The 22,817-nt window shown below is 42.2% G+C and overlaps 1 protein-coding gene across 4 annotated transcripts in view; it reads right to left on the minus strand.

The window, feature by feature from the left end:
• Positions 1 to 3,410: 3,410 nt before the first annotated feature.
• LOC307167898 (CD166 antigen homolog) overlaps positions 3,411 to 22,817 on the minus strand; it is a 72,376-nt gene continuing 52,969 nt past the window's right edge. For 2 of the 4 annotated variants that reach the window (XM_079887209.1, XM_079887208.1), the window contains exons 5-7: positions 6,186 to 6,500; positions 5,827 to 6,069; positions 3,411 to 5,011 (exon numbers count right to left, since the gene is read on the minus strand). In XM_079887209.1, the coding sequence (XP_079743335.1) occupies positions 4,791 to 5,011; positions 5,827 to 6,069; positions 6,186 to 6,500 (779 nt within the window). In that variant the 3' untranslated portion in view covers positions 3,411 to 4,790. Of the gene's footprint in view, positions 5,012 to 5,826; positions 6,070 to 6,185; positions 6,501 to 16,997; positions 17,241 to 17,516; positions 17,847 to 17,950; positions 18,218 to 18,621; positions 18,812 to 22,817 lie in introns of those variants that run through there. The other 2 variants (XM_079887210.1, XM_079887211.1) reach the window with 2 other exon arrangements.

Consider the following 22,817-nt stretch of genomic DNA (forward strand, 5'->3'; position numbering starts at 1 on the left):
TGTGATAAGATAACTTGATACATTTTAAACATTTATATTTTATCTCGGACAATCTTTTTTGACACTGACACATAGTCATGCACGTGACAGCACACTTTTACTCATTATACCAGCTTTTTTTTTTTTTTCAATTAATGTATTTATTCATTGTAATGATGTTCAATATATCATCTGTTCAATCTTAGCATGTGCATCCATTGCTGAAGAGACACATTTCATTCTGCTTTACTGACTGCGATAACTTCCAGTTGATTGTTTCTTTTTCCACACATAGATAAGTAATGCGATGATTATAAGAAGCAGTGCAACAGCCGCAGCAAAACTAAGGATGTAGTTTAGAGATTTGCCTGGAAAGAAAAAAGCAAAATAGGTTCAGGAAATGAATAAGTAAAATAAAACTCAAAATCTTTAGCACAAAATTCATTTTGTGGTTAAATGACTGAACAGTAATATATCACATAATTAAAGGAGTCATGACCTGCAATTTTCACTTTTCCACGAGAATCAATGTATGTTATGATTGCCTAACGATTATACACTGGCCGGGAAGCCGATATTTAAAAGTGAAGCGTTCGTTTACCCCAGGGTTCATAAACCAGCGCGCGTGCACGCGCACTCAAATACGAGATTTTGATTTCAGCCCCGACTTGACGTCATGACGGGGCAGGATATACCATATATGGACACCGCAGACCTGCCGCAGGAAGTGCGCCCTGGCGCCCCTCCTCCCCTCATATTCAGTCGAGAAAGAAGCAGAAACGTAGTGCACACTGAGTTGCTCTGTTGTTGACTGCCAGAATCAACATGTAAATGTGTTTTCTCTCCCAAGAACGGACCAAGCTGTCAGGGACCAGTGGATTAAATTCATTTTTAATGACGCGGTTCCTACAACCCTTCCCACTGGCTTAACGTTATGTGTCTGTGCTAACTAAACATTTTACGCCGGAATCCTTCACAAATTTGAGGCAATATCAGGCGAAGTTGGCATCGAAGCTCGGGAAAAAGGGGCCATTTTCAACAATCAGACACTTGCCTGCAATTGAAACAGTAAGAATGTGTTTTTATTGCTCTACTCTGTGTAACAAACAGCAGCCAACTGCTAATGCGGCTATTGTATGCTAGCGGGAGTATTAGCTTCGAGGTAAACATGGGGAATGGCTGCTAACGTTACTTTGCAAACAACAAATGACTGAGATCATCATGAATTCGGCTATTGTATATTGATTGCCTAACGCTTATATATGAGGCGCCGTCTAGTTTGTGTGTGTGTGTGTGTGTGTGTGTGTGTGCTCGCGTCTCATATGAGTATGTGCGTGGAGAGTTCATATACATGTATGTGTGACTACTTAGTATGTATGCAAGCGTGTTTCATATATGTGTGCGTGAATGAAGTTTGATTTAAGCCCTAAACGGCGCCTCATACTTATACACTGGCCGGGAAGCCGGTCGCGGCCAGGTCGGGTTCATTCATAATTTGCGCCATGATGTCATTTTGTAATGATATGCTAAAGCATCACCTGCGGTGTCAACCCCCTCCTTCCTGCCACCAATCAACGCGCCCCTCATTTGCATTATTAAAATGACTGTCCACGACAGCCAAAATATCGCATCAGATCTCGCGAGACAATAATGCCTTCAGAAATAAGGGTCTGAGGAGCTCTGTGTTTATTTTTTTTCCACTTTTCTTTTTTAGAAGGGCCTGAAAGACTATAATACAGCAGTAGGTATCCAAGGTAATACTAGGTCATGACTCCTTTAAAAGGTTGTTCTAAGAACTATTGTTAATATCTAATGGAGAATATCATCATATTTTCTTTCATTTTCATTGAATACAGTACTTAAGTTAAAAATAGAGCAAATGTATTTAATATCCAATGTATAGAAGGCAGACCATGGTAATAGATGCCTGTAGATTTGTCATGGCTGGAGGTAAACTCTGCAGGAAAGTGTGTGTGTGTGTGTGTGTGTGTGTGTGTGTCTGTGTCTGTGTGTGTGTTTGTTTCCTCCGAGGGGGCAAGGGAGGCAACTGCCTCCTAAAGAATATTGAATGAGAAAATAATCCACAGTGCTGCCGTAATTATATTGTATAATTTACTTTTAAATTATTATTAATTAGTTTGCTTAGCTTGGAGGAGAGTGGTACATAATGTTACTGAAGGGTCCGTAGCGCGTAGTTACAGATAGCGGTTAATAAGGCTACAGCAACATTAGTTAATTGTTTTTGTATCGCGACACGACAACTTGCTTCCCGACCTTCAGATACAGACAATAAATGACGAGTTCAAGTCATGTCAGGAACATCATATTGCCATTGAACGCACATGAATGCCACAACAAAGTGTAAATATGAGTGCATGGGAAGCTCAGGATTTTTTTAAACCCCTATTTTATGAGTTGGGGGCAAATCAGTGAGAAACGTGTCAGAATACCATAGGTGTTTAGCTGTGACATTGTCAGACTTTTTTGCAGACTATAATAGCATTGTAATATAACAATATAATAGTATGTAGGCCTAATGAAAAAGTTGACAGTGGCTTCATAAATTAATTATAAACATAAAAAAGCAAAACACACCTAAAGCACATTCTTTGTTCTTCATTTTCTGGAAGTAGGCTATAGAGTATAAAAACCTTGCTGTATTTTAACGACATCTTGCTCTGACGAAAGTGACTTGAACGCACCTTACTTCTAGTGGACCATCAGTAGGCCTAATGGCTAATAGGCTTTATTTTTATATGAGTCTTTAAAAAGAGTCTTTTTTTATCCTGCATAGTGCACCTTTAAACTGAGTCACTCACTTACAGTGGAAAATGTTACAAAAATGCACAATTACCTTGTTTGGACACTTTTACATATCTGATGGCGCTGCCAACTGAATTGCTCCCAATGCAGAGCAGATCCTTATAGTGATACAAACCGTCTTACCGACGACAGAATACGATATTTTAGTGGTGAGCATTCACTGTTTGGTTGGCACATCACAACGTTATTTGGTCGTAATGAAACATCTCAATTTCAAACAGTTGATTATCGACGCGTCTGGTCGAAGAATTTTTACTCTACGTTGAAATAATAATAAAGTAGCGTTGGTCATATATACATTTTGTTAATGTTTGAGGTAAAAAAATAACAACAACATTCTAATCAAATAAGAATGCATCTGCAAACACTGCATAGATGCTCTTGTAGCCTATTTTACTGTTACAATTATATATTGTTTATAGTTTTAATGTATTTTATATAATTTATATATTGTTATAACAGCAGAAACAAAGTATAGTGATTGGTTTGTTTTGTTTTGTTCATCTTACACATTTCTCATGTCTCATTAAATGTCATAGTTGTGCACAATGAAATAATTCTGTAAATAACAAGAAGCAAATAATCAGAAAAGGCCAAATAGACAGACTGGGGTAAAATACTTTTGTTTAGTTGATAAAAAATATAGTTGTTCAATACACAATAAGATGTTAAATTATTTTGCATGATGAGTAAAAATCACAAATATTTTTTTATTTTAGGTTTTTATAAACAAATTATATGTTTTCTTAAAATGTTCTCAGAAAATGCATGTACAAATTCAAATCAGATATGTCATGTTGATAAGGACAGTGTAAATTCCATTAATGTCATTTAAACCCCACAAGAAAACGAGATTACAGTCTACATGAAACAGTTCAAACAAAAATGAAAATTCTGTCATCCTTTACTCCGCCCTCGTGTTTTTGTGGAACACAAAACGACAAAAGGTGAAACTTCGAAAAATCTTTGCAAAAATAACATTTTCATAAATTTCTACTTCTGTGCTCTGATAAAAAATTAAAACAAAACACACACACACACACACACACACACACACACACACACACACACACACACACACACACACACACACACACACACACACACACACACACACACACACACACACAATACAGCTTTAGACATGAGGGTGAGGAAATGATGACAGACTTGTCATTTTTGAGTTAACTATGCTTTTAACATCATTAAACTGCTCGAGCCATAAAACTGGCACACTTATTTTATGTCCAGCGGTTTGTTTTGTTTTTTACAGACTATGAGTCTGAGAGAATTTTCAGAAATACATCAAGATACTTTCCCACAGGTTCAACATGAGAGAAGAGACCTCATAACCAAACTTTCACTTCTTCACAGTCAACCACCTCTAAAGTGCGGTATTCTCCAGAAGAACTGAAAATTTACAGAAATGACAAAGAGTAAAACACTCAACTATTGTGTTTTTCTCAATATATACTGTATAGCATTTGACAAAACATAATCTGATCAATGTGCCTGGGACATATACAAAAGAATAGTAAAACATGTTATTCCCTTAAACTAGTGTACAAAGCAAATATTAAATCAACCAAGTAATTTCCCTTTGTAGTCGAAGAATGTCAAGAATCTTCAAGATCCTGAAAATGTCCAACGCAGGCATCAGGTCCTTTAACTTGAAATTCATTCAGGTTTTCTTTGTCATCACCTCAACATTTGTTCTGTCAGATATTTTCCGTTGGGCATTTAAACAGCAGATTGCTACATTGCTAAATGATCTAAAAATTTTATTTCGTGATGCAAATATCAGTTGATGAAAACTGGATCTAAGAGAGAAGTGAATGCACTAATGCTCTATAAAATAAATATAATGAAGCCATGAAGAGACTAGACCCAGAACAGAGGCCTAGAGACTTCCAGTGTAAAAAATAAAACCTTGCCCAATGTGGACAGTGGGGCTCGGGGCAGATGCAACAAACCCAGGGATTCATAACCTAAGCAAGGATATTGGACTGAGAGAGTTTCTTCATAGGTATAGAGTTGTCTTTGCCATTCTGTGCTATGTCTCCATTTTGTGGACTAAGCTTGGCATCCTTCAGGTTATAACGGCCCATCTTGGCTGTTTTGTAGTAGATAGAGTAGATGAAGATGAAGATGACAGAGATGAACGCCACTGTGATGGCAACAAGTCCTGCTATTAAGGGCAGGTAATCCTCTGTGTCAAGAGAAATAAAGCATATCAAAAAATCAGTTACAATCCAAGCAAACGAATAACACAGTTAAGAAGTGCTAAATAGGGACCTGAAGAAAACAATATTTGCCATATAAGAAGAAAACAAGCAAAATGAAAAGGCGGATCATAAGTAAAGTACCAGATATAACACCTAAGCACACAAAATTATGTATAACATTTAAACCATGTGTGTTTATCACCCTAAAACTACAAGTGAAGCTGTATGAAGGATCTAAACTGAGTTTTTCAAAGCAGCCTATGAGTCTGTGTGGCTTAAAAAACTGTAAACACACATCTGTGCTGTACTTCATTTATGTTGTAGGCCTATCTTGATCTCTGCATTTTTACCAATTTCCTAATATTCATTTTATATCAGTATTCGTCTACTTTTTCATATTACTTTTCATTGTATATTACTGTTTAATCGTATGTTGTCTTCGTGAGTTAGAGAAAAGGGAATACATCACATGTCGATGTTGTAAACAGTACATTTCCATTGCCTTTGCTTTGGTAAATAACATTGAATCACTTAATCCATTCTGATTCACATTATTTAAAATGTTTTGTTTTTTCTACAATTTTTATTTATTTATTTTTTTATTTTTTTTATCATGATTTGCCACTATCATTGCATATTTGAACTAGTGTGAGGTGAACATCATAAACATTATTTTTAAAAAGTGTTTGGCCTGATCAAAATTCTACAGTTCCCAACATTCCCATATTTTGAAAGGGCAAGAAAGCAGAAGCAGCTGTTGGAAATGTACACTAAAAAATACGCAAACATGCATAGTTACCTTTTAATACCACCTTTACACGTCTGGTGGTGATGCCAACAGAATTGTTTGCAATGCAGAGCAGATCTTTAGGAGTTAATTCTGTAATATTAAGAGTTTCACCATAAACTATATCAGTTGTGCTGAGACTCCAGCTGATTGTTGGTTTTGGGTTTCCCTCGGCTTCACAAACTATAGCCAAGGGATATCCTCGAAACACAGGCACTTTGGAAAGCAGTTTGGTCTCATTTATGATCGGTCCAACTGCAGGAAGGAGCAAAAAACAGGTTTCACATGTTAATAATTAAGACCAATATAATACCTGCTAAATAAACTTTAATGTTTGAAAACATGAGAAGTGGACAAATTATTATACTTACAATGTACAGTAATGTTCAGAGATTCTGATGTGACTTTAGGAGGAGGTTGAGGTCGTTCTCCCAGTTCCAGCTCTGCTTCACACCAGTACAGAGCTCCATCATCCGTTTTTTTTGGATGGATCTTGAATTTATATGATTTTCTGTCTGAACTATTGGAGGAGTCAGTGATGATGGTTTGATCCACCAGAGTCTGTCCTCTGTACAATCTCACGACAACACTCTTAGCCACAGCGTAAAGTGTCCAGTCACACTGGAGTTCATACTCCTTGCCCACTATCATTGGTCCGGTGTGATTCCCAGTGCTGATGGAAATATCTGGAATACACATTAAGCAATAATAATAGAGTAACTAAACACAAGGCTACTTTGTATGTAGTTTGTATGTTGCCACTATTGCTCTTTGACCATTAATGGCCCTGCTTCAAAGCACAGTCACCATCTTAAGATGTAGGCTATTTTCCAACACACTGGCCTTTGCTTCCATTCTGTGAAATGGTTAATTTCTTTTTTGTATTGTGAGCAGTGTGGTATTTCCAGTGTGATGTTCTGGACTTCATGGAGACATTTTCTATATATCCCTGCGAAAAATACTTAAACAAGCATTTACAGGTCTCGGTTTACTCTGGGTAGCCTGGCTAAGCTAGTGTTTAGCTGTACAGACCCAAACCCCTCTAAACTAGCCATGGGAAACCACCTAAGAACAGTAAACCAGCTTAGGTTTAAGAATTTTTTTTTTTTTTTTTGCAGGAATCCAAACTCCATTATCATCATCAGTTGGGTGATACTTTTGCAAGTCAAAACTAATATGGGAAATGAATTTGAAAGTAGGCTAAAGAAACCACCCTAAAACAAAAACTGTGATGTTTCCCGGTGAATAGATTCAGGAGCCCTTTTCTACCTTACTGAAAGACTAACTTAACTTGCTAACGGACTACCGTTATGGCTGGCTGTGGTTACTTCCAATTATAACAAAAACACTGTATTTATCTTGTTTGACAACGTTCTGTCGCTATTTAAACAGTGCTACACAAAAGTCTTTTCAGAAGCGACTATTTAATCACCCTTGACGTATTTAAGAGAGCTCTATCAAGTTTAACACCGATATATATATATATATATATATATATATATTTATTTATTTATTTTCCCCTTCAGGATTGGATAGATACAAGATTCGTTATATAAATGTCCTACGCTACCATCCAACGCATGCGGCATAGGCACCGCGACAGCAGATCCAAAATTAGACACGTGAAGAGTATCCGATCGCTCCGCGCCGTCATTTTAGCAGTGTTTGCGCTGTATCGACACAGCTAACAGTGTTTAATTGTTCAGGCGATAACACAACACATGGACTCGGACCCCTCATTTATCGCAGGAAACGTATCGGTTACCTAACGTAACCTCTGTTCTCTCTAGAAGAGGGAACGAGTATTGTGTAAGTAGCTTACGCTGCGGATAAAGTCATCTTTTCTCGAGATATGAAGCCAAAAAATTATCCTTAATTTTATAATTTTGTCAACGCAGTGCAGCAGCAAGCAGACCTAGAGCGGGCATACTAGCGTGCTCATTGGCTGCCCTGCGGCAACTGCAGCAGCCTATCGCTGAGCCCTTGGCGTGACATCACGCCTCAATGAGCGCGCTGGACGCGCTCACGCGTCACGGCCCGTAGAAGGGGCGTGGCTTAGCGTATAAAAGAAGGCTCAGAGGCTGCTTTCTCTGGTTTTTGTCGCTTGAAGCGAGTGAGCTCGTGGCGCGAGCATGGCGGGTTACGCAAGATGCATAGATGCATAAGCAGCTGCAATAGCGTCCACTATCCATCTGGACAGGCTGTGTTTCGAGGCGGCGAGACCCTTGGTGCGCCCACCAAACGAAACGAAAAGCTGCTCCGAGCGCCTGACAGCGGCGGAGCGCGTAATATAATTCCTCAGCGCCCTGACAGGGCAAAGGAGTTTACTGTCGATCTCGCTGCCGGATGCCGGCAGGGCCGAGAGAGAAATGACCTGCGCTCTGAACGGTGTGCCCAAAGTTTTGGGGACATAACCGTGCCTCGGTTTGAGAATGACTTTAGAGTCATTAGGTCCGAACTCGAGGCATGCAGCGTTAACTGATAACGCATGAAGGTCACCCACACGTTTAACTGAAGACAGAGCTATCAGAAAAACGGTCTTGAGCGTGAGGTATTTCATATCCACCGTTTCCATGGGTTCAAAGGGATGCGCTTTCATGGCCTCTAAGACCAGGGAAAGATCCCAAATAGGAACCGAAGGGGGTCGCGGGGGGTTCAATCTCCTAGCTCCCCTAAGGAAGCGGATGATGAACTCGTTCCTCCCTAATGCGCGGCCCAGCGCCGAGTCGGCAAAAGCTGAGATGGCCGCAACATATACTTTGAGCGTGGAGGGGGACCTGCCCATGTCCAGCAGCTCTTGGAGGAAACAAAGCACCTGCGATACCCCGCATGTTAGTGGATCCAGCCCTTTGGCGGTGCACCATTTACTAAACACAGACCATTTAGACGTGTAGAGCCGTCTCGTAGAGGGAGCTCTAGACTGTGTGACCGTGTTCATAACCCCTATCGGCAAGTCAACGGGTATCCGTTGATAATCCATGCATGCAGAGACCAGCGCTCTGGATGAGGATGCAAGATCGAGCTGCGGGCTTGAGAGAGAAGGTCTCTTCTCGCCAGTAACGGCCAGGGGGTTGTGTCTGCCAGCCGTATTAGTTCCGGGAACCATGTTTGATTCTCCCAATACGGGGCTATGAGGAGCACCGAGTGGCGCGCTTCCCTGATTCTCCCGATGACCTGCGGCAGCAGGGAGACCGGGGGAAAAGCGTAAAGCGGGCCGCTGGGCCAGGTCTGGGCCAGCACGTCCTCGCTCTTTGAAAAGAACCTTGGGCAGTGCGCGTTGTCTTTTGACGCAAAGAGGTCGACTTTCGCTCTGCCGAAACGGCGCCACAGTGACCGGACTGTTTGGGGATGCAAAGACCACTCCCCCGGGGGAACATTGTCCCTGGACAGTCTGTCTGAACATTCGTTCAGGTGACCCAGCACATGCGCAGCTCTCAGCGAGCGCAGTGAGTGCTGAGCCCACACAAGGAGGCGTTCCGCCAGGGTGCAGAGCGTTTTGGATCTGACACCGCCTTGGCGGTTCACATAGGCCACCACTGACGTGTTGTCCATGCGGACTAGTACATCTGTAGGTATGGGAGGAAGTGCTTGAGCGCGCTCTCGACCGCCAGCATCTCTAGACAGTTTATATGAAGGCGACACTCCTGGTCTGACCAGAGGCCATAGACCGGTCTGCCCTCGAAGAGTGCTCCCCAACCTCGGTTGGACGCGTCTGTCGAGATAACTTTCCGGTGTGAGACAACTCCCATCGCCACTCCTGTGCGATACCATTCGGCTGCCAGCCAGGGCTGCAGGGCTGAGACACAGCCCTGATTCACACCCTGACTCGTAAGCTGCCGGCCGTCCAGGCTCGGTGAGGCACTCGCGCTTTCAGCCAGCGTTGAAGCGGGCGCATGCGCAGTAAGCCCAGCTGAAGCACTGCTGCAGCTGAGGCCATATGCCCCAGGATTCGCTGGAATGTTCTCCGCGGAGTCTGGCTGCCCATCTGGAAAGACGCGGCGAAATGTCGAATGCGGTGCGCGCGCTGCTCCGACAATCTGGCCGTCATAGCCACCGAGTCCAGTTCTATTCCGAGAAAGGAAATTGACTGGCGGGGCAGTAATGAGCTCTTGGTCCAGTTGACCGAGAGACCCAAGTTTTCCAGATGGCTGAGAAGCGCTGTCCTGTGAGACAAAAGCTCTGTCTCTGACTGCGCTAGAATTAGCCAGTCGTCCAGATAGTTCAGTATCCGCATCCCGTGTTCTCAGGGGAGCGAGAGCCGCGTCCATGCACTTTGTGAATGTACGGAGTGCCAAAGATAGACCGAACGGCAGGACGGTGTACTGATATGCCCGACCGTCGAAGGCGAATCTCAAGAATGGCCTGTGACGGGGGATTATCTGGATCTGAAAATATGCATCCTTCAGATCGAGAGAGATAAACCAGTCTACCGGGCGAATCAGCGCGAGGATTTGTCTGGTTGTAATCATTTGAACGGCCGTCTCATGAGGGCTTTGTTCAAATGTCTCAGATCTAAAATAGGTCTTAGCGCTCCGTCCTTCTTGGGTACGAGGAAATAACGGCTGTAAAAGCCCGACTCACTCAGAGAAGGATGCACCTGTTCTATAGCCCCCTTTTGCAGCAGCTTTGCTATTTCTGCCTGAAGCAGATGAGCCACTTCTGTGTTCACTCTCGTCTCAGTTCGTGCTAGAAAGCGCGGTGGACGGCGAGCGAATTGAAGCGAATAGCCGTGCATTATAGTATTCAGCACCCATTCTGACACACCCTGGATAGCCTGCCATGCTTTCGCACGCCTCGCCGGTGCTCGAATACGGAGGCTCGCAGACAGTGGCGACTGGCTGTACAGCACGCAACGGCTCGGTCGCTGTGGACGGGGCACATTTTGCAGCTGGAACCCCGTAGCGCGAGAGCGGCATGGGGGTAAGCGTGTTTGATAGTAAGTGCGCGCGCTCGTGAGCGGGCACAGGGCTTACATACGCAACACGGCCAGTGCTGGGGAGCGTTAGAGGATCTGCGTCCCGGGATAACTGTGTGACAGAGCGGGCAATGGGTAGGTGTGGGCACAGAATCGTGGGCACATTCTCCACACTTAGCACTTGAGCGGCGCGTGCCCGCTTTATGAGAGTGCGCTCTGTGAGCGTTACCGGGGAGATCGTGTTTGTGTGTAGTGGTGAACACAGGGGTGTGGGCACATTTTCTACACTCATGACACCTTCGGCGTGAGCCGGAAAACCCGAAACCAAACTCTTTATGAGATATCTCTGGGTCGCCGTAAAAACGGCGTTTGTGTGCAGGCGAGCGAGTTGTTTTACTGGCTCGTTGGCTGCGATGTAAACCACTGCAGTAGCCTTCCTTAAGGGAACTGACAGGGCTAGGCGCTTTGATGGCGGTCCGGCCGCAGCGGGACTCAGCCATCTTTTCCTCCTTGCGGCTGCTAGGAGTTCGCGGGCTCAGGTTTCAACGCTATCTTGGGCCGGGGTCCCCGGGGGGGGAGGCGGTCTGCGACGGCTGACTGAGCGCTGTCTAGGGCGGCCGCCCTGACGTCGCTGTGAAGACGGAGGCTGAGCAGAGCGCTGTGACGAGCTGCGTGCAGGAGGCTGATCCTGAGAGCGGCCTGCAGCAGAGCTCGAGCGGCGGGGCAGGAAGAGGTTCATAGCCTGCGACGCCTTCTGTACCTCCGAGAAGCGATCCACAATCCCGCTGACCGCTGGGCCAAATAGGCTGGTGGGCGAGAGCGGGGCATTGAGGAAAACGGAGCGCTCAGTTTCACTCATATCCGCCAGCGTCAACCAAAGGTGCCTTTCGGTGACGGTGAGTGAAGCCATGGACCTTCCGATGGCTTGTGCAGCGGACTTAGTGGCGCGAAGCGAGAGATCCGTCGCGCTGCGCAGGTCCGTCAGTGTAGCCTGATCCGGGCCTCTCTCGTCCAGATCGCGGAGGAGATCAGCTTGGAGGATCTGGAGCACAGCCATGGAGTGCAGGGCGGAAGCAGCCTGGCCGGCGGCAGCGAAAGCGCGGCCGACGAGGGCTGATGTGGTCCTGCAGGCCTTGGACGGCAGGGCAGACTTCGAGCGCCATCTGGCGGATGGCGGGCAAAGGTGCGTTGCCACAGCTTCCTCAACCGGGGGGATTTGTGTATATCCCTTCTCGGCGGCCCCGTCCACTTGGGAGAGAGTCGAGGAGACCGGTGAGCGGAGTCTAGCGGAGAATGGGGCGTTCCACGACTTAGCGAGCTCAGTGTGGAGCTCAGGCAGGAAGGGTGCTGACCTAGAGGCAGGCGCTTGGCGGCGTCTAGGCAGAAAACACCCATCGAGCCTGTTGGGCGTGGGCGCCTTCGGTGGGGACCAGTCCAGTCCCAGTTGGTCGACCGCTTTGGTGAGGAGGCGAAGAAGTTCTGCGTTGACACTGGCGCGGGACCTGCCAGACTCCTGTGTCGAGGAGGCGGAGCGGTGAGACCCCGACCATGCTTCGCTGTCCGAGGCCATGAGTGAACAGCTGTCCGATAAAGCAGCGTCGTCCGCTTCATCCCCTGAGGCGACGGCAGTGCGGGCGAAGGCCGGCCGCTGCGCGTCGGGAAGGGGGGGAGAAGGAGATAGCGAGGCTCGAGGGAGGGGCTCCGGCGAGCGCTCAGCTGCTGCTGCAGGTTCCGGTGGCCTCTGAGAGCGGCGTTTCTTTTTACGCGGCCCGGTGGAGGCAGACGGAGAGACAGCGAGAGCGTCGAACGAGGCGAGTCGAGCCCGCAGGGTCGACATCGGCAGTTCTTCGCACAAGTCACAGCCGCCCGCAGAGAGAGCGAGGGCTGCGTGGTCACGACCCAGGCAGAGAACGCAGATCACATGGCGGTCCCTGTCGCTGAGCGGAGCTTTGCAAGAGATGCAAGGCATTTGTAACAACGCCTGGAATAAAGCAATGAAAGGATATAATCGCCGGATAGCGAAGCAGGCAGGGATGGCTGAAGGCGGTGAAGACGACCAGCTTCCTCAGACTATCCTCGGCTTGCAGGGCGCTTGTTTCAACGGCGGCTTCCTCAGAGTCCAGCGATGCAGAGAGCTTCGCTGAAGAGACAAAAATCAGAGAAAGCAGCCTCTGAGCCTTCTTTTATACGCTAAGCCACGCCCCTTCTACGGCCGTGACGCGTGAGCGCGTCCAGCGCGCTCATTGGGCGTGATGTCACGCCAAGGGCTCAGCGATAGGCTGCTGCAGTTGCCGCAGGGCAGCCAATGAGCACGCTAGTATGCCCGCTCTAGGTCTGCTTGCTGCTGCACTGCGTTGACAAAATTATAAAATTAAGGATAATTTTTTGGCTTCATATCTCGAGAAAAGATTACTTTACCCGCAGCGTAAGCTACTTACGCAATACGAGAGAACCTCTCGTAAGAGAACCACTGCCCAGTCTGCCCTCGCATAGCTGCCTGCTTTAGTTAATGTTAACCCTCCCCCACACATCTCTATTCCAACTTTATTCATTTGCGATCGTCACTTCAAATAGGGTTTTTTGAAAAAAGAGAGCGCATTCATCAATTAAAAAAGGCAATGTAGTGTTTTGAACATTAAAGACCACAGTTGAAAAGCCACAACTCTTTACTTATACCCCATTTCCCTCGATTGTCAACATATCCTCGAGCTCAGACGAGGGCGGGTCTGTATAAAAACACCGTTTTGTATGCTGTTTGATATCTCTTATGTTATGTGTCACAGTCTGAGTCATAATAAGTGATGATGGACCTCCTCGGGCATTGGTCATGATTCATGAGTGATCCACAGCATGATGGACATTCGCTGTCTGTATAAGCATATTAGTATTCAGAAAGGAGAAGCATCTCTGAATACTCAATACTACTCTCATGACATGGTGGGTGAGATAGATTCATACATGTGATGCTGAGAGTAACCAGTGCATCACAAGATTGTCTCTTGAAAGATCAGAGTGACCCCATCAAACAAAAATATGTTCTAAGAGCATTTTGCTAATGTTTACAAAAACGTTATTTCTGAATGTTCTGGGACAATTTAGAATGTTGTTTGAACATTCTGAAAAAACTAGAATGTTTCAGTAGAAACCATGAACGATGTATGATGTTTATGTGCTAACGTTTCGAGAACATTATTGAAGACCAGATAACTTTGAACGAACATTCTATCACCGTTACTGTAAGAATGTTTGTTCAAAACTTTGAGAGAACTTTGCCAGAATGTTCTGAGAATGTTCGCTGTTATCTGGTGCAGTGGTCACAAGCGCTGCATCTTTTGTGACTGAAGTGTGGCAGTTAACAGAAACAGATCTGTCGCACCAGCAGACAACACTCCACGGGTCGAGCTGAATAGGGTAATCAGTTGTGTTCTTGACACACATTGAAGAAAAGTGTGTGGTTTACAAATAATGAAGCTATAGAATCAAACAAGTGCACAAGGACACTTGCAGCTGTAAAGAGGGCATTTCTATGACAATGTCAACTAAAAACACACATTTGCATTTGAACAGATGTCAATAAAAAAGTCCAAGACCACTGCTTTATCAGCCAGCAAAACATAAATCAAAAATTTGTGTGCTCTGTCTTGAGGCTTACAAACTGACAGCCAGTTTTGTGCTTTGACCAATGCCATACACACACACACACACACACACCCCTGAAAAATGATTCTGGCTTGATTCCGATTACATCAGCCTGTTTAGAGATCTATATTTATCATCTTGGCAAGAAACAGAAATGCTTCACTGGTGCAGGATACTAGTAAGTTAATAGCAAACCGACAAGTCACTTGTTCCCCTGCGTTTCTCAATAGAAATGACTATGGCCATTTTTGCTAAGATAATAAGCTAATGTAGAGCTACTGCGGTGACAGGATTTTTACACTTAGCATGGTTTTCAAATAAAAAAATAGTCAGTGAAAACAGAAAGTTTTATTTTTTAACTTTTCTGTAAAAAGGTTTTCTAAAAAAAAAGTTATTTACATGATGTCATGTGTAAGTTGTGTTTAATAGGACTGATGATGTGAATTCCATAGAAGAAAATTGTATTCCACACAAAGAAATGAGATTCTATTTTCAGGGAGGCTTGAGATCATTTACATCAGTTGGTCATAAAGAAATCCTACAGGTTGAGCATCAGTCATTTGGTAGACGCTTTTATCCAAAGTGACTTCCATTGCATTTCAAGGTACACAACTACACATTTACGTTCTTATCAGTTCTTGCTTTCCCTGGGAATCGAACCCATGACCTCAACGCTCTACTGTTTAAATATGCCATGACTTTACAACATCTAGACTACAGTGACAACTTCAGTGTCTTATATAATAATGTAATAAATATTAGAATGTTCAATGTGGCTGAAACATAGTGTAAGCATAGTTCCTTTATAAAGCAAACAAGAATCCAATAAAAATCTAACCAGGATTCTCCTCAAATGTTTTATTTGATCAACATCCTTGGACAACAGTGTGAGGATGTGATTGGCACTTCGATCTAAGGGTGAAGTGAGCAGAACACCGACAGCAGATTGAGTTCCTTCATAGGGGCTGTGCTAAGAGTCCATTATGTGCTCTGGGCTTCGTCAAATTATAATGGGCCGTCCTGTTTTTTTTGTAGTTGGTGTAGTAGATGTAGACGAAGATCATTGTGCTCAACAGCACTACAGCAACAATAATGCCTACTATTATGGGCACGCAATTCTCTGTGTCAAAAGAAACAAATATATCAGCAATTAAAATCAGCAATTTAGGGAATTATATCCAAGCAAGCAAAACTGGGGATAGATATCAAGCCTGCATAATGCCTTCAACATATCGAAAGTCAGCAGCTAATCTAAATAAAAATCCATGCAGATCAACTATGGTGACACGATCCACAAGCCATTTCGCTTAAATAGTGTTCCTATAACACATCCTCTGACATTCTGACTGAAAGCAGAGCGTTACAAGAACAACAAACCAAACAGCTTCTTACAAAAGTGCGAATACTTTGTGAAAGGCCAAAACACTAACCACAAAAGAAGCCATGCTAAAATCTCAAAGCTGTGCCGAAATTGTTTTAAAGGACAAGTTCGGTATTTTACACTTAAAGCCCTGTTTACAGATAGTTTCTGATGAAATAGAACGGTTAAGATTAAAATTTGGACAAATGCTGCTGTCCCGAGAATTTTAGGTTTATTTCGCTTCCCCCCCCCCCCCCCCCCACCAGTAGACTGGGTGTATAGGTGCACTCGAACACTCCTTCCTAAAACACATTAAACTTTCGTTTACAAAGACGTGAAACTCACCGGGTGGTCAGGGGTGTTCACTGATATGCTCACACAAAAATCGCTGCAAAATATGCTTTCCAACAGGTTTTATCGTAGTTTTTGTCCAACTCCATTGACTTGTATTGGATGTGCTGTGAGGTACGGTATTACTCCGCGCGGAAACTGAAGTGGGGTTGTTTTCTTCTTCTTCATCTTCTTCTTGTGTTTTTTTTTTTTACGGCGGATCGCAAACTGAAATGCCAGTGGTTTGCTTGCAAAGGTGCATTATCGCCACCAACTGGGCTGGAGTGTCTATTATTCAAGCTCTCAACGGAAGAATGTTCGGGTGTGAGACGTTTGGAAAAATGGGTCCACAGTTTTACAACGAATGGTAAAACACCTGTTGGAAAGCATATTTTGCAGCGATTTTTGTGTGAACATAACAGTGAACACCCCTGACCACTCGGTGAGTTTCACGTCTTTGTAAACGAAAGTTTAATGTGTTTTAGGAAGGATTGTTCCAGTGCACCTATACACCCATTCTGGATGTTTTGGGGAAAGCGAAATAAACCTAAAATTCTCGGGACATTTGTCCAAATTTTAATCTTAACCGTTCTATTTCACCAGAAACGATCTGTAAACAGGGCTTTAAGTGTAAAATACCGAACTTGTCCTTTAAGAAGGATGAATGAAATTTGCATTAATCAAAGGCAAAAGACTAAAAGAGGAACTTCAAATGACTTTGCATAAAATCTATCCTGACAACATCATTTAGACTACTAAATTGTGTTTTTTCTCAATAATTTGCATATTTAATACAACTAAAATAAATATTATGTTTAATATCAGACAAACAAATACAAAAAAAATATTTTAAAAAACAACCACAGTTCCTTTCTGTAGTGTATTACTAAAACTGAAATTGCCAATTAAACTAAGAAAATTATACAAAAATACAGTTACCTTGTTTGGACACTTTTACGGATCTGGTGGTGCTGCCAACAGAACTGTTTGCAATGCAGAGCAGATCCTCAGGTGTTGAATCTGTTACAGTAAGAGTTTCACTATAAACTATATCAGTTGTGCTGAGACTCCAGCTGATTGTTGGTTTTGGGTTTCCCTCGGCTTCACAAACTATCACCACTGGATATCCTGGAAACACAGACACTATGGAGGGCAGTTTGGTCTCATCGATGATCGGTTTAACTGCAGGAAGGAGTGAAAGAAAAACAGTTTAAGAGGTTTTGCATTGCATATGTGGCATCATAAATTTCTTATGTTAATCGACATTAATTTTAATTTAGTAGTTTTCAGCTAAATTGATCAAATTAGAAAATTGATAAGAAAAAGTTAAATGTTGCATCTGATCCCTATCACCGCATAACTTGACACTGTGTCACATGGTAAGTGCTAAAATCTGCTTAATTTAGACAACAGATGTTCTTAAAAGATTAATAATAGAAACTGACAGATCTTACTTACAATATACAGTAATGCTGAGTGTTTTTGATGGGGCTGTTAGAGGAGGTCGAGGTCCTTCTTCTCCCAGTTCCAGCTTTGCTTCACACCAGTACTGAGCTCCATCATCAGCTCTGTCTGGACGGATCAGGAGTTTAGATGTTTTATTGACTGGAGTCTTGATGGTGTCAGTGAAGATGGTTTGATCCACCAGAGTCTGTCCTTTGTACCAGTTGACAGTGAGACTCTGAACAGGAGCCACATTGAGAACGTCACACTGGAGCTCATACTGGTTTCCCTCCATCATTGGTCCGTTGTGATTCACAGTGCTGATGGACACACTGTCTGGAGTCTCTGTGGAGGAAGATTTACACACTGATATCTGCAGTCATCAATGTACAAACATAAGACATTTCTGAGAAAGAAAAGATAAAAATATCAATAACAGAGAAACTCACTGTAAATAGTTACTGGGAGATTCACTGCACACGGTGGCTTATTATAGTTTATGAAGCAGGATGGCTCTATGCCCCATTCTCTCAGTTCTGACACTGTCCATGTGGTCAGACTGTCTCTGGTCATGGGCACTGCTCCCTCACTGGCTTCCCATCCCATTCCTCTATGCGGGACAGAAGTGCTGCAGTCGGCTGAGACAGAACCGCCGTACCTCACAACAACTCTCTGTGGGTTGATCTGAAGAGGACATTCATCATCAGCATGTGAACCTGTTAAACACATTGAGAAGGATGTGATTTAAAACTGGTGAAGATTCAGCACAGAATAGCATCACTAAAGTATTGGATTACAAGCAGACACAGGAATAACTTTCTAAGAGTCATTAAGACCTGCAAACTGAACACTGGTCCACGATAGTCCTCTAGAGTTTTGTATTTTATAGAGTTGGGACCAAAGCCCATCTATTGTCATGTGCAACAAAAAAGCTTTACTAATAAAGTAGAAAGACAACTTTTGGCAGGACTAGCACAAACTCAAACATGTCAACTGAACATAAATTAATTTAACACTCCCTATTCTGGTCTTAAGACCGAGACAGAGTCATGATCATTTACAACATCTCATTCCAGATGCATCGGAAGAATAAAAGACAGAATTAAGTCAACATACAAACCTGTGAAACTCAAAATCTGCAAAACTGCCAAGAGATAAAGAATTCCAAAGAAATGTTGAAGCATATTGAAAAACAATTAATCAGTAAATACTGTAAATAAGACCCAACTTTATCACTGTAACTCAGAGTGCAAGCCTGTGACTGAAGACCTCAAGCATGGCAATACTGATCATTTTAAAAAACCCCACCCAAAAAATATTTTGAGTACAAGTTAATGGATGACTGCAAGACAGAAGCAGAAATGAAACTAAATGAACTTGAATACTTGAAAATAACTTGAATAATGAGGTTTCCCCTGACCAGATAACCAGAGCATCTGTAGATGAGATGATGTTGTTTTGGCACATGAATTCCTTCTTTGGTTCATAATTTGCTTTCAAAGATAAAAAAATATATTTAAAGTTTCTCTGAAAACATTTTCCAAGGGGTCCTTGGCCTAAGAAAAGACAGCAATCTCAGACAGCAAATGCAGTGAGTTTACTTCATTCTTCTCTGAGAAAATCAATAATATCAGAAAGGCGATCAGCATATCCTCGTGTGGCACTGAGGTAAGACAGATCAGACCACATCCTCAGAATGTTACCATGTCTGATTTAGAAGAAATTAATGGTAAAATTATGGAAGAAACAGTACAGCACCTTAAAACATCAACCTGCGCTCTTGACACACTCCCCACCTCCTTTTTCAAAAGTGTGTTAAACTGTTTAGAAGCAGATCTCCTAGAGGTGGTAATATCCTCACTTCTCTGAAAACTGCAGTTGTCAAGCCCCTCATGAAAAAGAGCAATCTGGATAAGACCATATTAAGCAACTATAGACCAATCTCAAATCTTCCTTTCATAGGCAAGATCATTAATCAGCAGAACCAGAAAATATGAACATATCACACCAGTCCTCAGGTCTTTACCCTGGCTCCCAGTTAAATTTAGGATTGATTTTAAAGTATTATTACTGTTATATAAATCATTCAATGGCCTAGAACCTCAATACATTGCAGATATGCTCACTGAATATAAACCCATTATCACTCAGATCATTAGGATTACATAAAAAATACCAAGGGTTCACTTCACTCTAAGCATGGTGAGTCCGCTTTTAGTTATTATGCCAGCCGCAGCTGGAACCAGTTTCCAGAGGAGATCAGATGTGCTCCTACAATAGTCACATTCAAACCCAGACTCAAAACACATCTGTTTAGCTGTTCATTTACTGTCCCACTGTGCGTCCGACTGATTACACTGTATTTTATCTCTGCATTCTCCTTTTGATAAACTGAACTCAAATGACACTGATTGATAACCGGTGTTTTGTGAAGGGTATATTAGTGTCAGAATATATTAGATTGGGTCTGTATAAACCCTCATTGTGTTGCCTTTCAATTAAAAGATTTTGTTATGGGTGTGCTTGTTGTTCATTTATCTCAAAAGTATCATAAGATTTGTTTGTCAACGGTGCATTTAGCTGTTCATTTGTGCTTCATTTGTGCAGTCAAAATTTTTAATCATCAGCAAATCAGATACAATAAAACATCAAAAGATTAAAATAATAATAATAGTACCCTGTACCCACTGCTTGACCGTTCCTCAGGGGTGGATGGCTCCCATTCTCAAAGTAGGAGGAAAATTAAAGAGTTCATTAAGGATTTAAATTTGTGTGACCCCTGGAGAACTCTGAATCCATTAAAAAAGGAGTTTTCTTGTTTTTCGTCACTTTCTAAGACATCATCACGAATAGATTCTTTTTTAATTTCGCTCTCCTTATTTTCTAATATAGACAGTTGTGTTTATGACAGCGCGGTTTTGTCAGATCACTCCCCCACGTCACTATTATATATAGATTCAAAATTACATAAAGGCTCCCGTAACTGGCGCCTAAATCATAGATGGTTGCAAAATTTTGACTTTATAAAATTTATTGGTGCACAAATTGATTTATACTTCGCGACAAATATTGATCAGACTTCTGCAATTATTAGGTGGGAAGCCTTTAAGGCATTTATCAGGGGCCAAATGATTAGCTATACCAGCTCTAAATTTAATAAATTTAAACAAAAAATGATTAATATGGATGATGAAATAAGAGATTTAGAGAAAGTGATAAAAATAGATAATTCTAAAAAACTTAAACAAAAACTATTAGCCCTTAAAGCGGAATATGAGGAACTCTCTTCATTAAAAGCCGAAAATAGTATATTAAAATTGAGACAAACTTTTTATGATCAGGGGGAGAAACCTAGTAAATTATTAGCCTGGCAGCTTAAGAAATTAGCTTCAGAAAGAACCATTAATGAAATCAAGAATAGTGAAGGGAAAATAACTTCAGATCCAGGAGAAATTAATAACATCTTTGTGTCATTTTATGAAACTCTATATCAATCAGAATTTCCCGCAAGTCCCTTTAATCAAAATATCTTTTTAAATGGATTGAACATTCCCACTATTTCGGAAGAGACTAGACTGGACCTTGATAGGGAGTTAGAATTTGAAGAAATTGTTAATGCTATAAACAGTATGAATAGTAATAAAGCGGCGCAGATGGAATTCCAATTGACATTTATAAGGAATTTAAAGAGAAATTAATTTCACCATTATTAGATATGTTTATGGAAGCCTTTCAACAAGGTTGTCTGCCACATTCATTAAGAAGTGCTCTGATCACTCTTATTCTAAAACCAGAAAAGCCACCCATAAATTGTGGCTCATATAGGCCAATTTCATTATTGAATTCAGATGCTAAAATCATTGCTAAGGTACTGGCAATGAGACTTGAAGAGGTTTTACCCCAATTGATACATCCAGATCAAAATGGGTTTATTAAAAACCGTCAGGGGTTCCATAATGTTAGGAGAGTACTTAACCTAGTACATGCGGGCAATGATGATCCAGATTTGGCTATTCTGTCTCTCGATGCCGAAAAGGCATTTGATAGACTGGAATGGCCATATTTAATGGAGGTATTAGCTCGATTTGGATTCGGTGACTCTTTCCGCCGTTGGGTGGAAATCCTTTTAATTGATTCATCTGCAATGGTACTTACTAATAATCTAATCTCACCCCCATTTAAAATTACTCGTGGATCCAGACAGGGCTCGCCGCTTTCTCCTCTTCTTTTTGTAATGGCTATGGAGCCCCTAGCAGAAGCAATAAGGTCACACCCTACAATTCGGGGTATATATACTGAAAGTATAGAACATCATATCTCCTTATATGCTGATGATGCTATTATATTTTTATCAGAACTTGAAAAATCCATTCCAGCTCTCTTAGAAACTATAGGTCAATTTGGAAGTTTTGCTGGATTTAAAATAAATAAAGATAAATCGTCAATTATGTTTCTTAATGAACAAGATAGATTAAATCCAAAGCTGTCTCACCCATTTGTAAATGCAGTAAATGGATTTAAGTATCTTGGAATTAAAATAACTCCTAAACTGAACCTTCTTAGCCCGGCTAATTATAATCCTTTGCTGGCTAAAGTATCTGAAGAGACAAATCATTGGATGACATTACCTATTTCATTAATGGGTAGAATAAATGTGATCAAGATGAATATTTTGCCAAAATTCTTATACGTTTTCCAATCAATACCCCTCCCTCCGCCTCCTTTGTTTTTTCTAAATTTAAGAAGACTTCTCTCTAGGTTTATTTGGAGTAATAGGAAGCCAAGACTGAGACTCTCTTTACTTTACTTGCCATATGAAAGAGGAGGGCTACAGTTGCCTAATTTTCTATGGTATTACTGGGCAGCTCAGTTGAGAGCTGCGATGTTTTGGTTTTCTAAACAATCAAACTTATCATGGTTACAGGTGGAAAAGTTAGCTACAAAAGGCTTGTCACTCGATAGTTTTTTATATTCAGCACCACTCAAAGTACTTATAAAAGGAACAGACAATCCATTTGTTAAAAATACTATTGCTATCTGGTATGAAGCCCACAAATTTTTGGGGGATCTTCCAGATCTCTCCCGCTTCTCTCCTTTGTGGGGTAATGACCAGTTTTGCCCTGGTAAAAAAGATTTGGGGTTTAAATTATGGATGAATAAGGGTGTCTCTAGATTGTCAGATTTATATGAAGATGATATCTTGATGTCATTTGATAAACTTGTAGCAAAATTTCACATACCCCAGAAACATTTTTTTAAATATTTGCAACTTAGAAATTTTATTTTCTCCTATTCAAAGAATTTGGGTAAAATACC

This window comes from Squalius cephalus, assembly GCF_949319135.1.
Source record: "Squalius cephalus genome assembly, chromosome: 1".
In the NCBI taxonomy this organism is placed as follows: Eukaryota; Metazoa; Chordata; class Actinopteri; order Cypriniformes; family Leuciscidae; genus Squalius; species Squalius cephalus.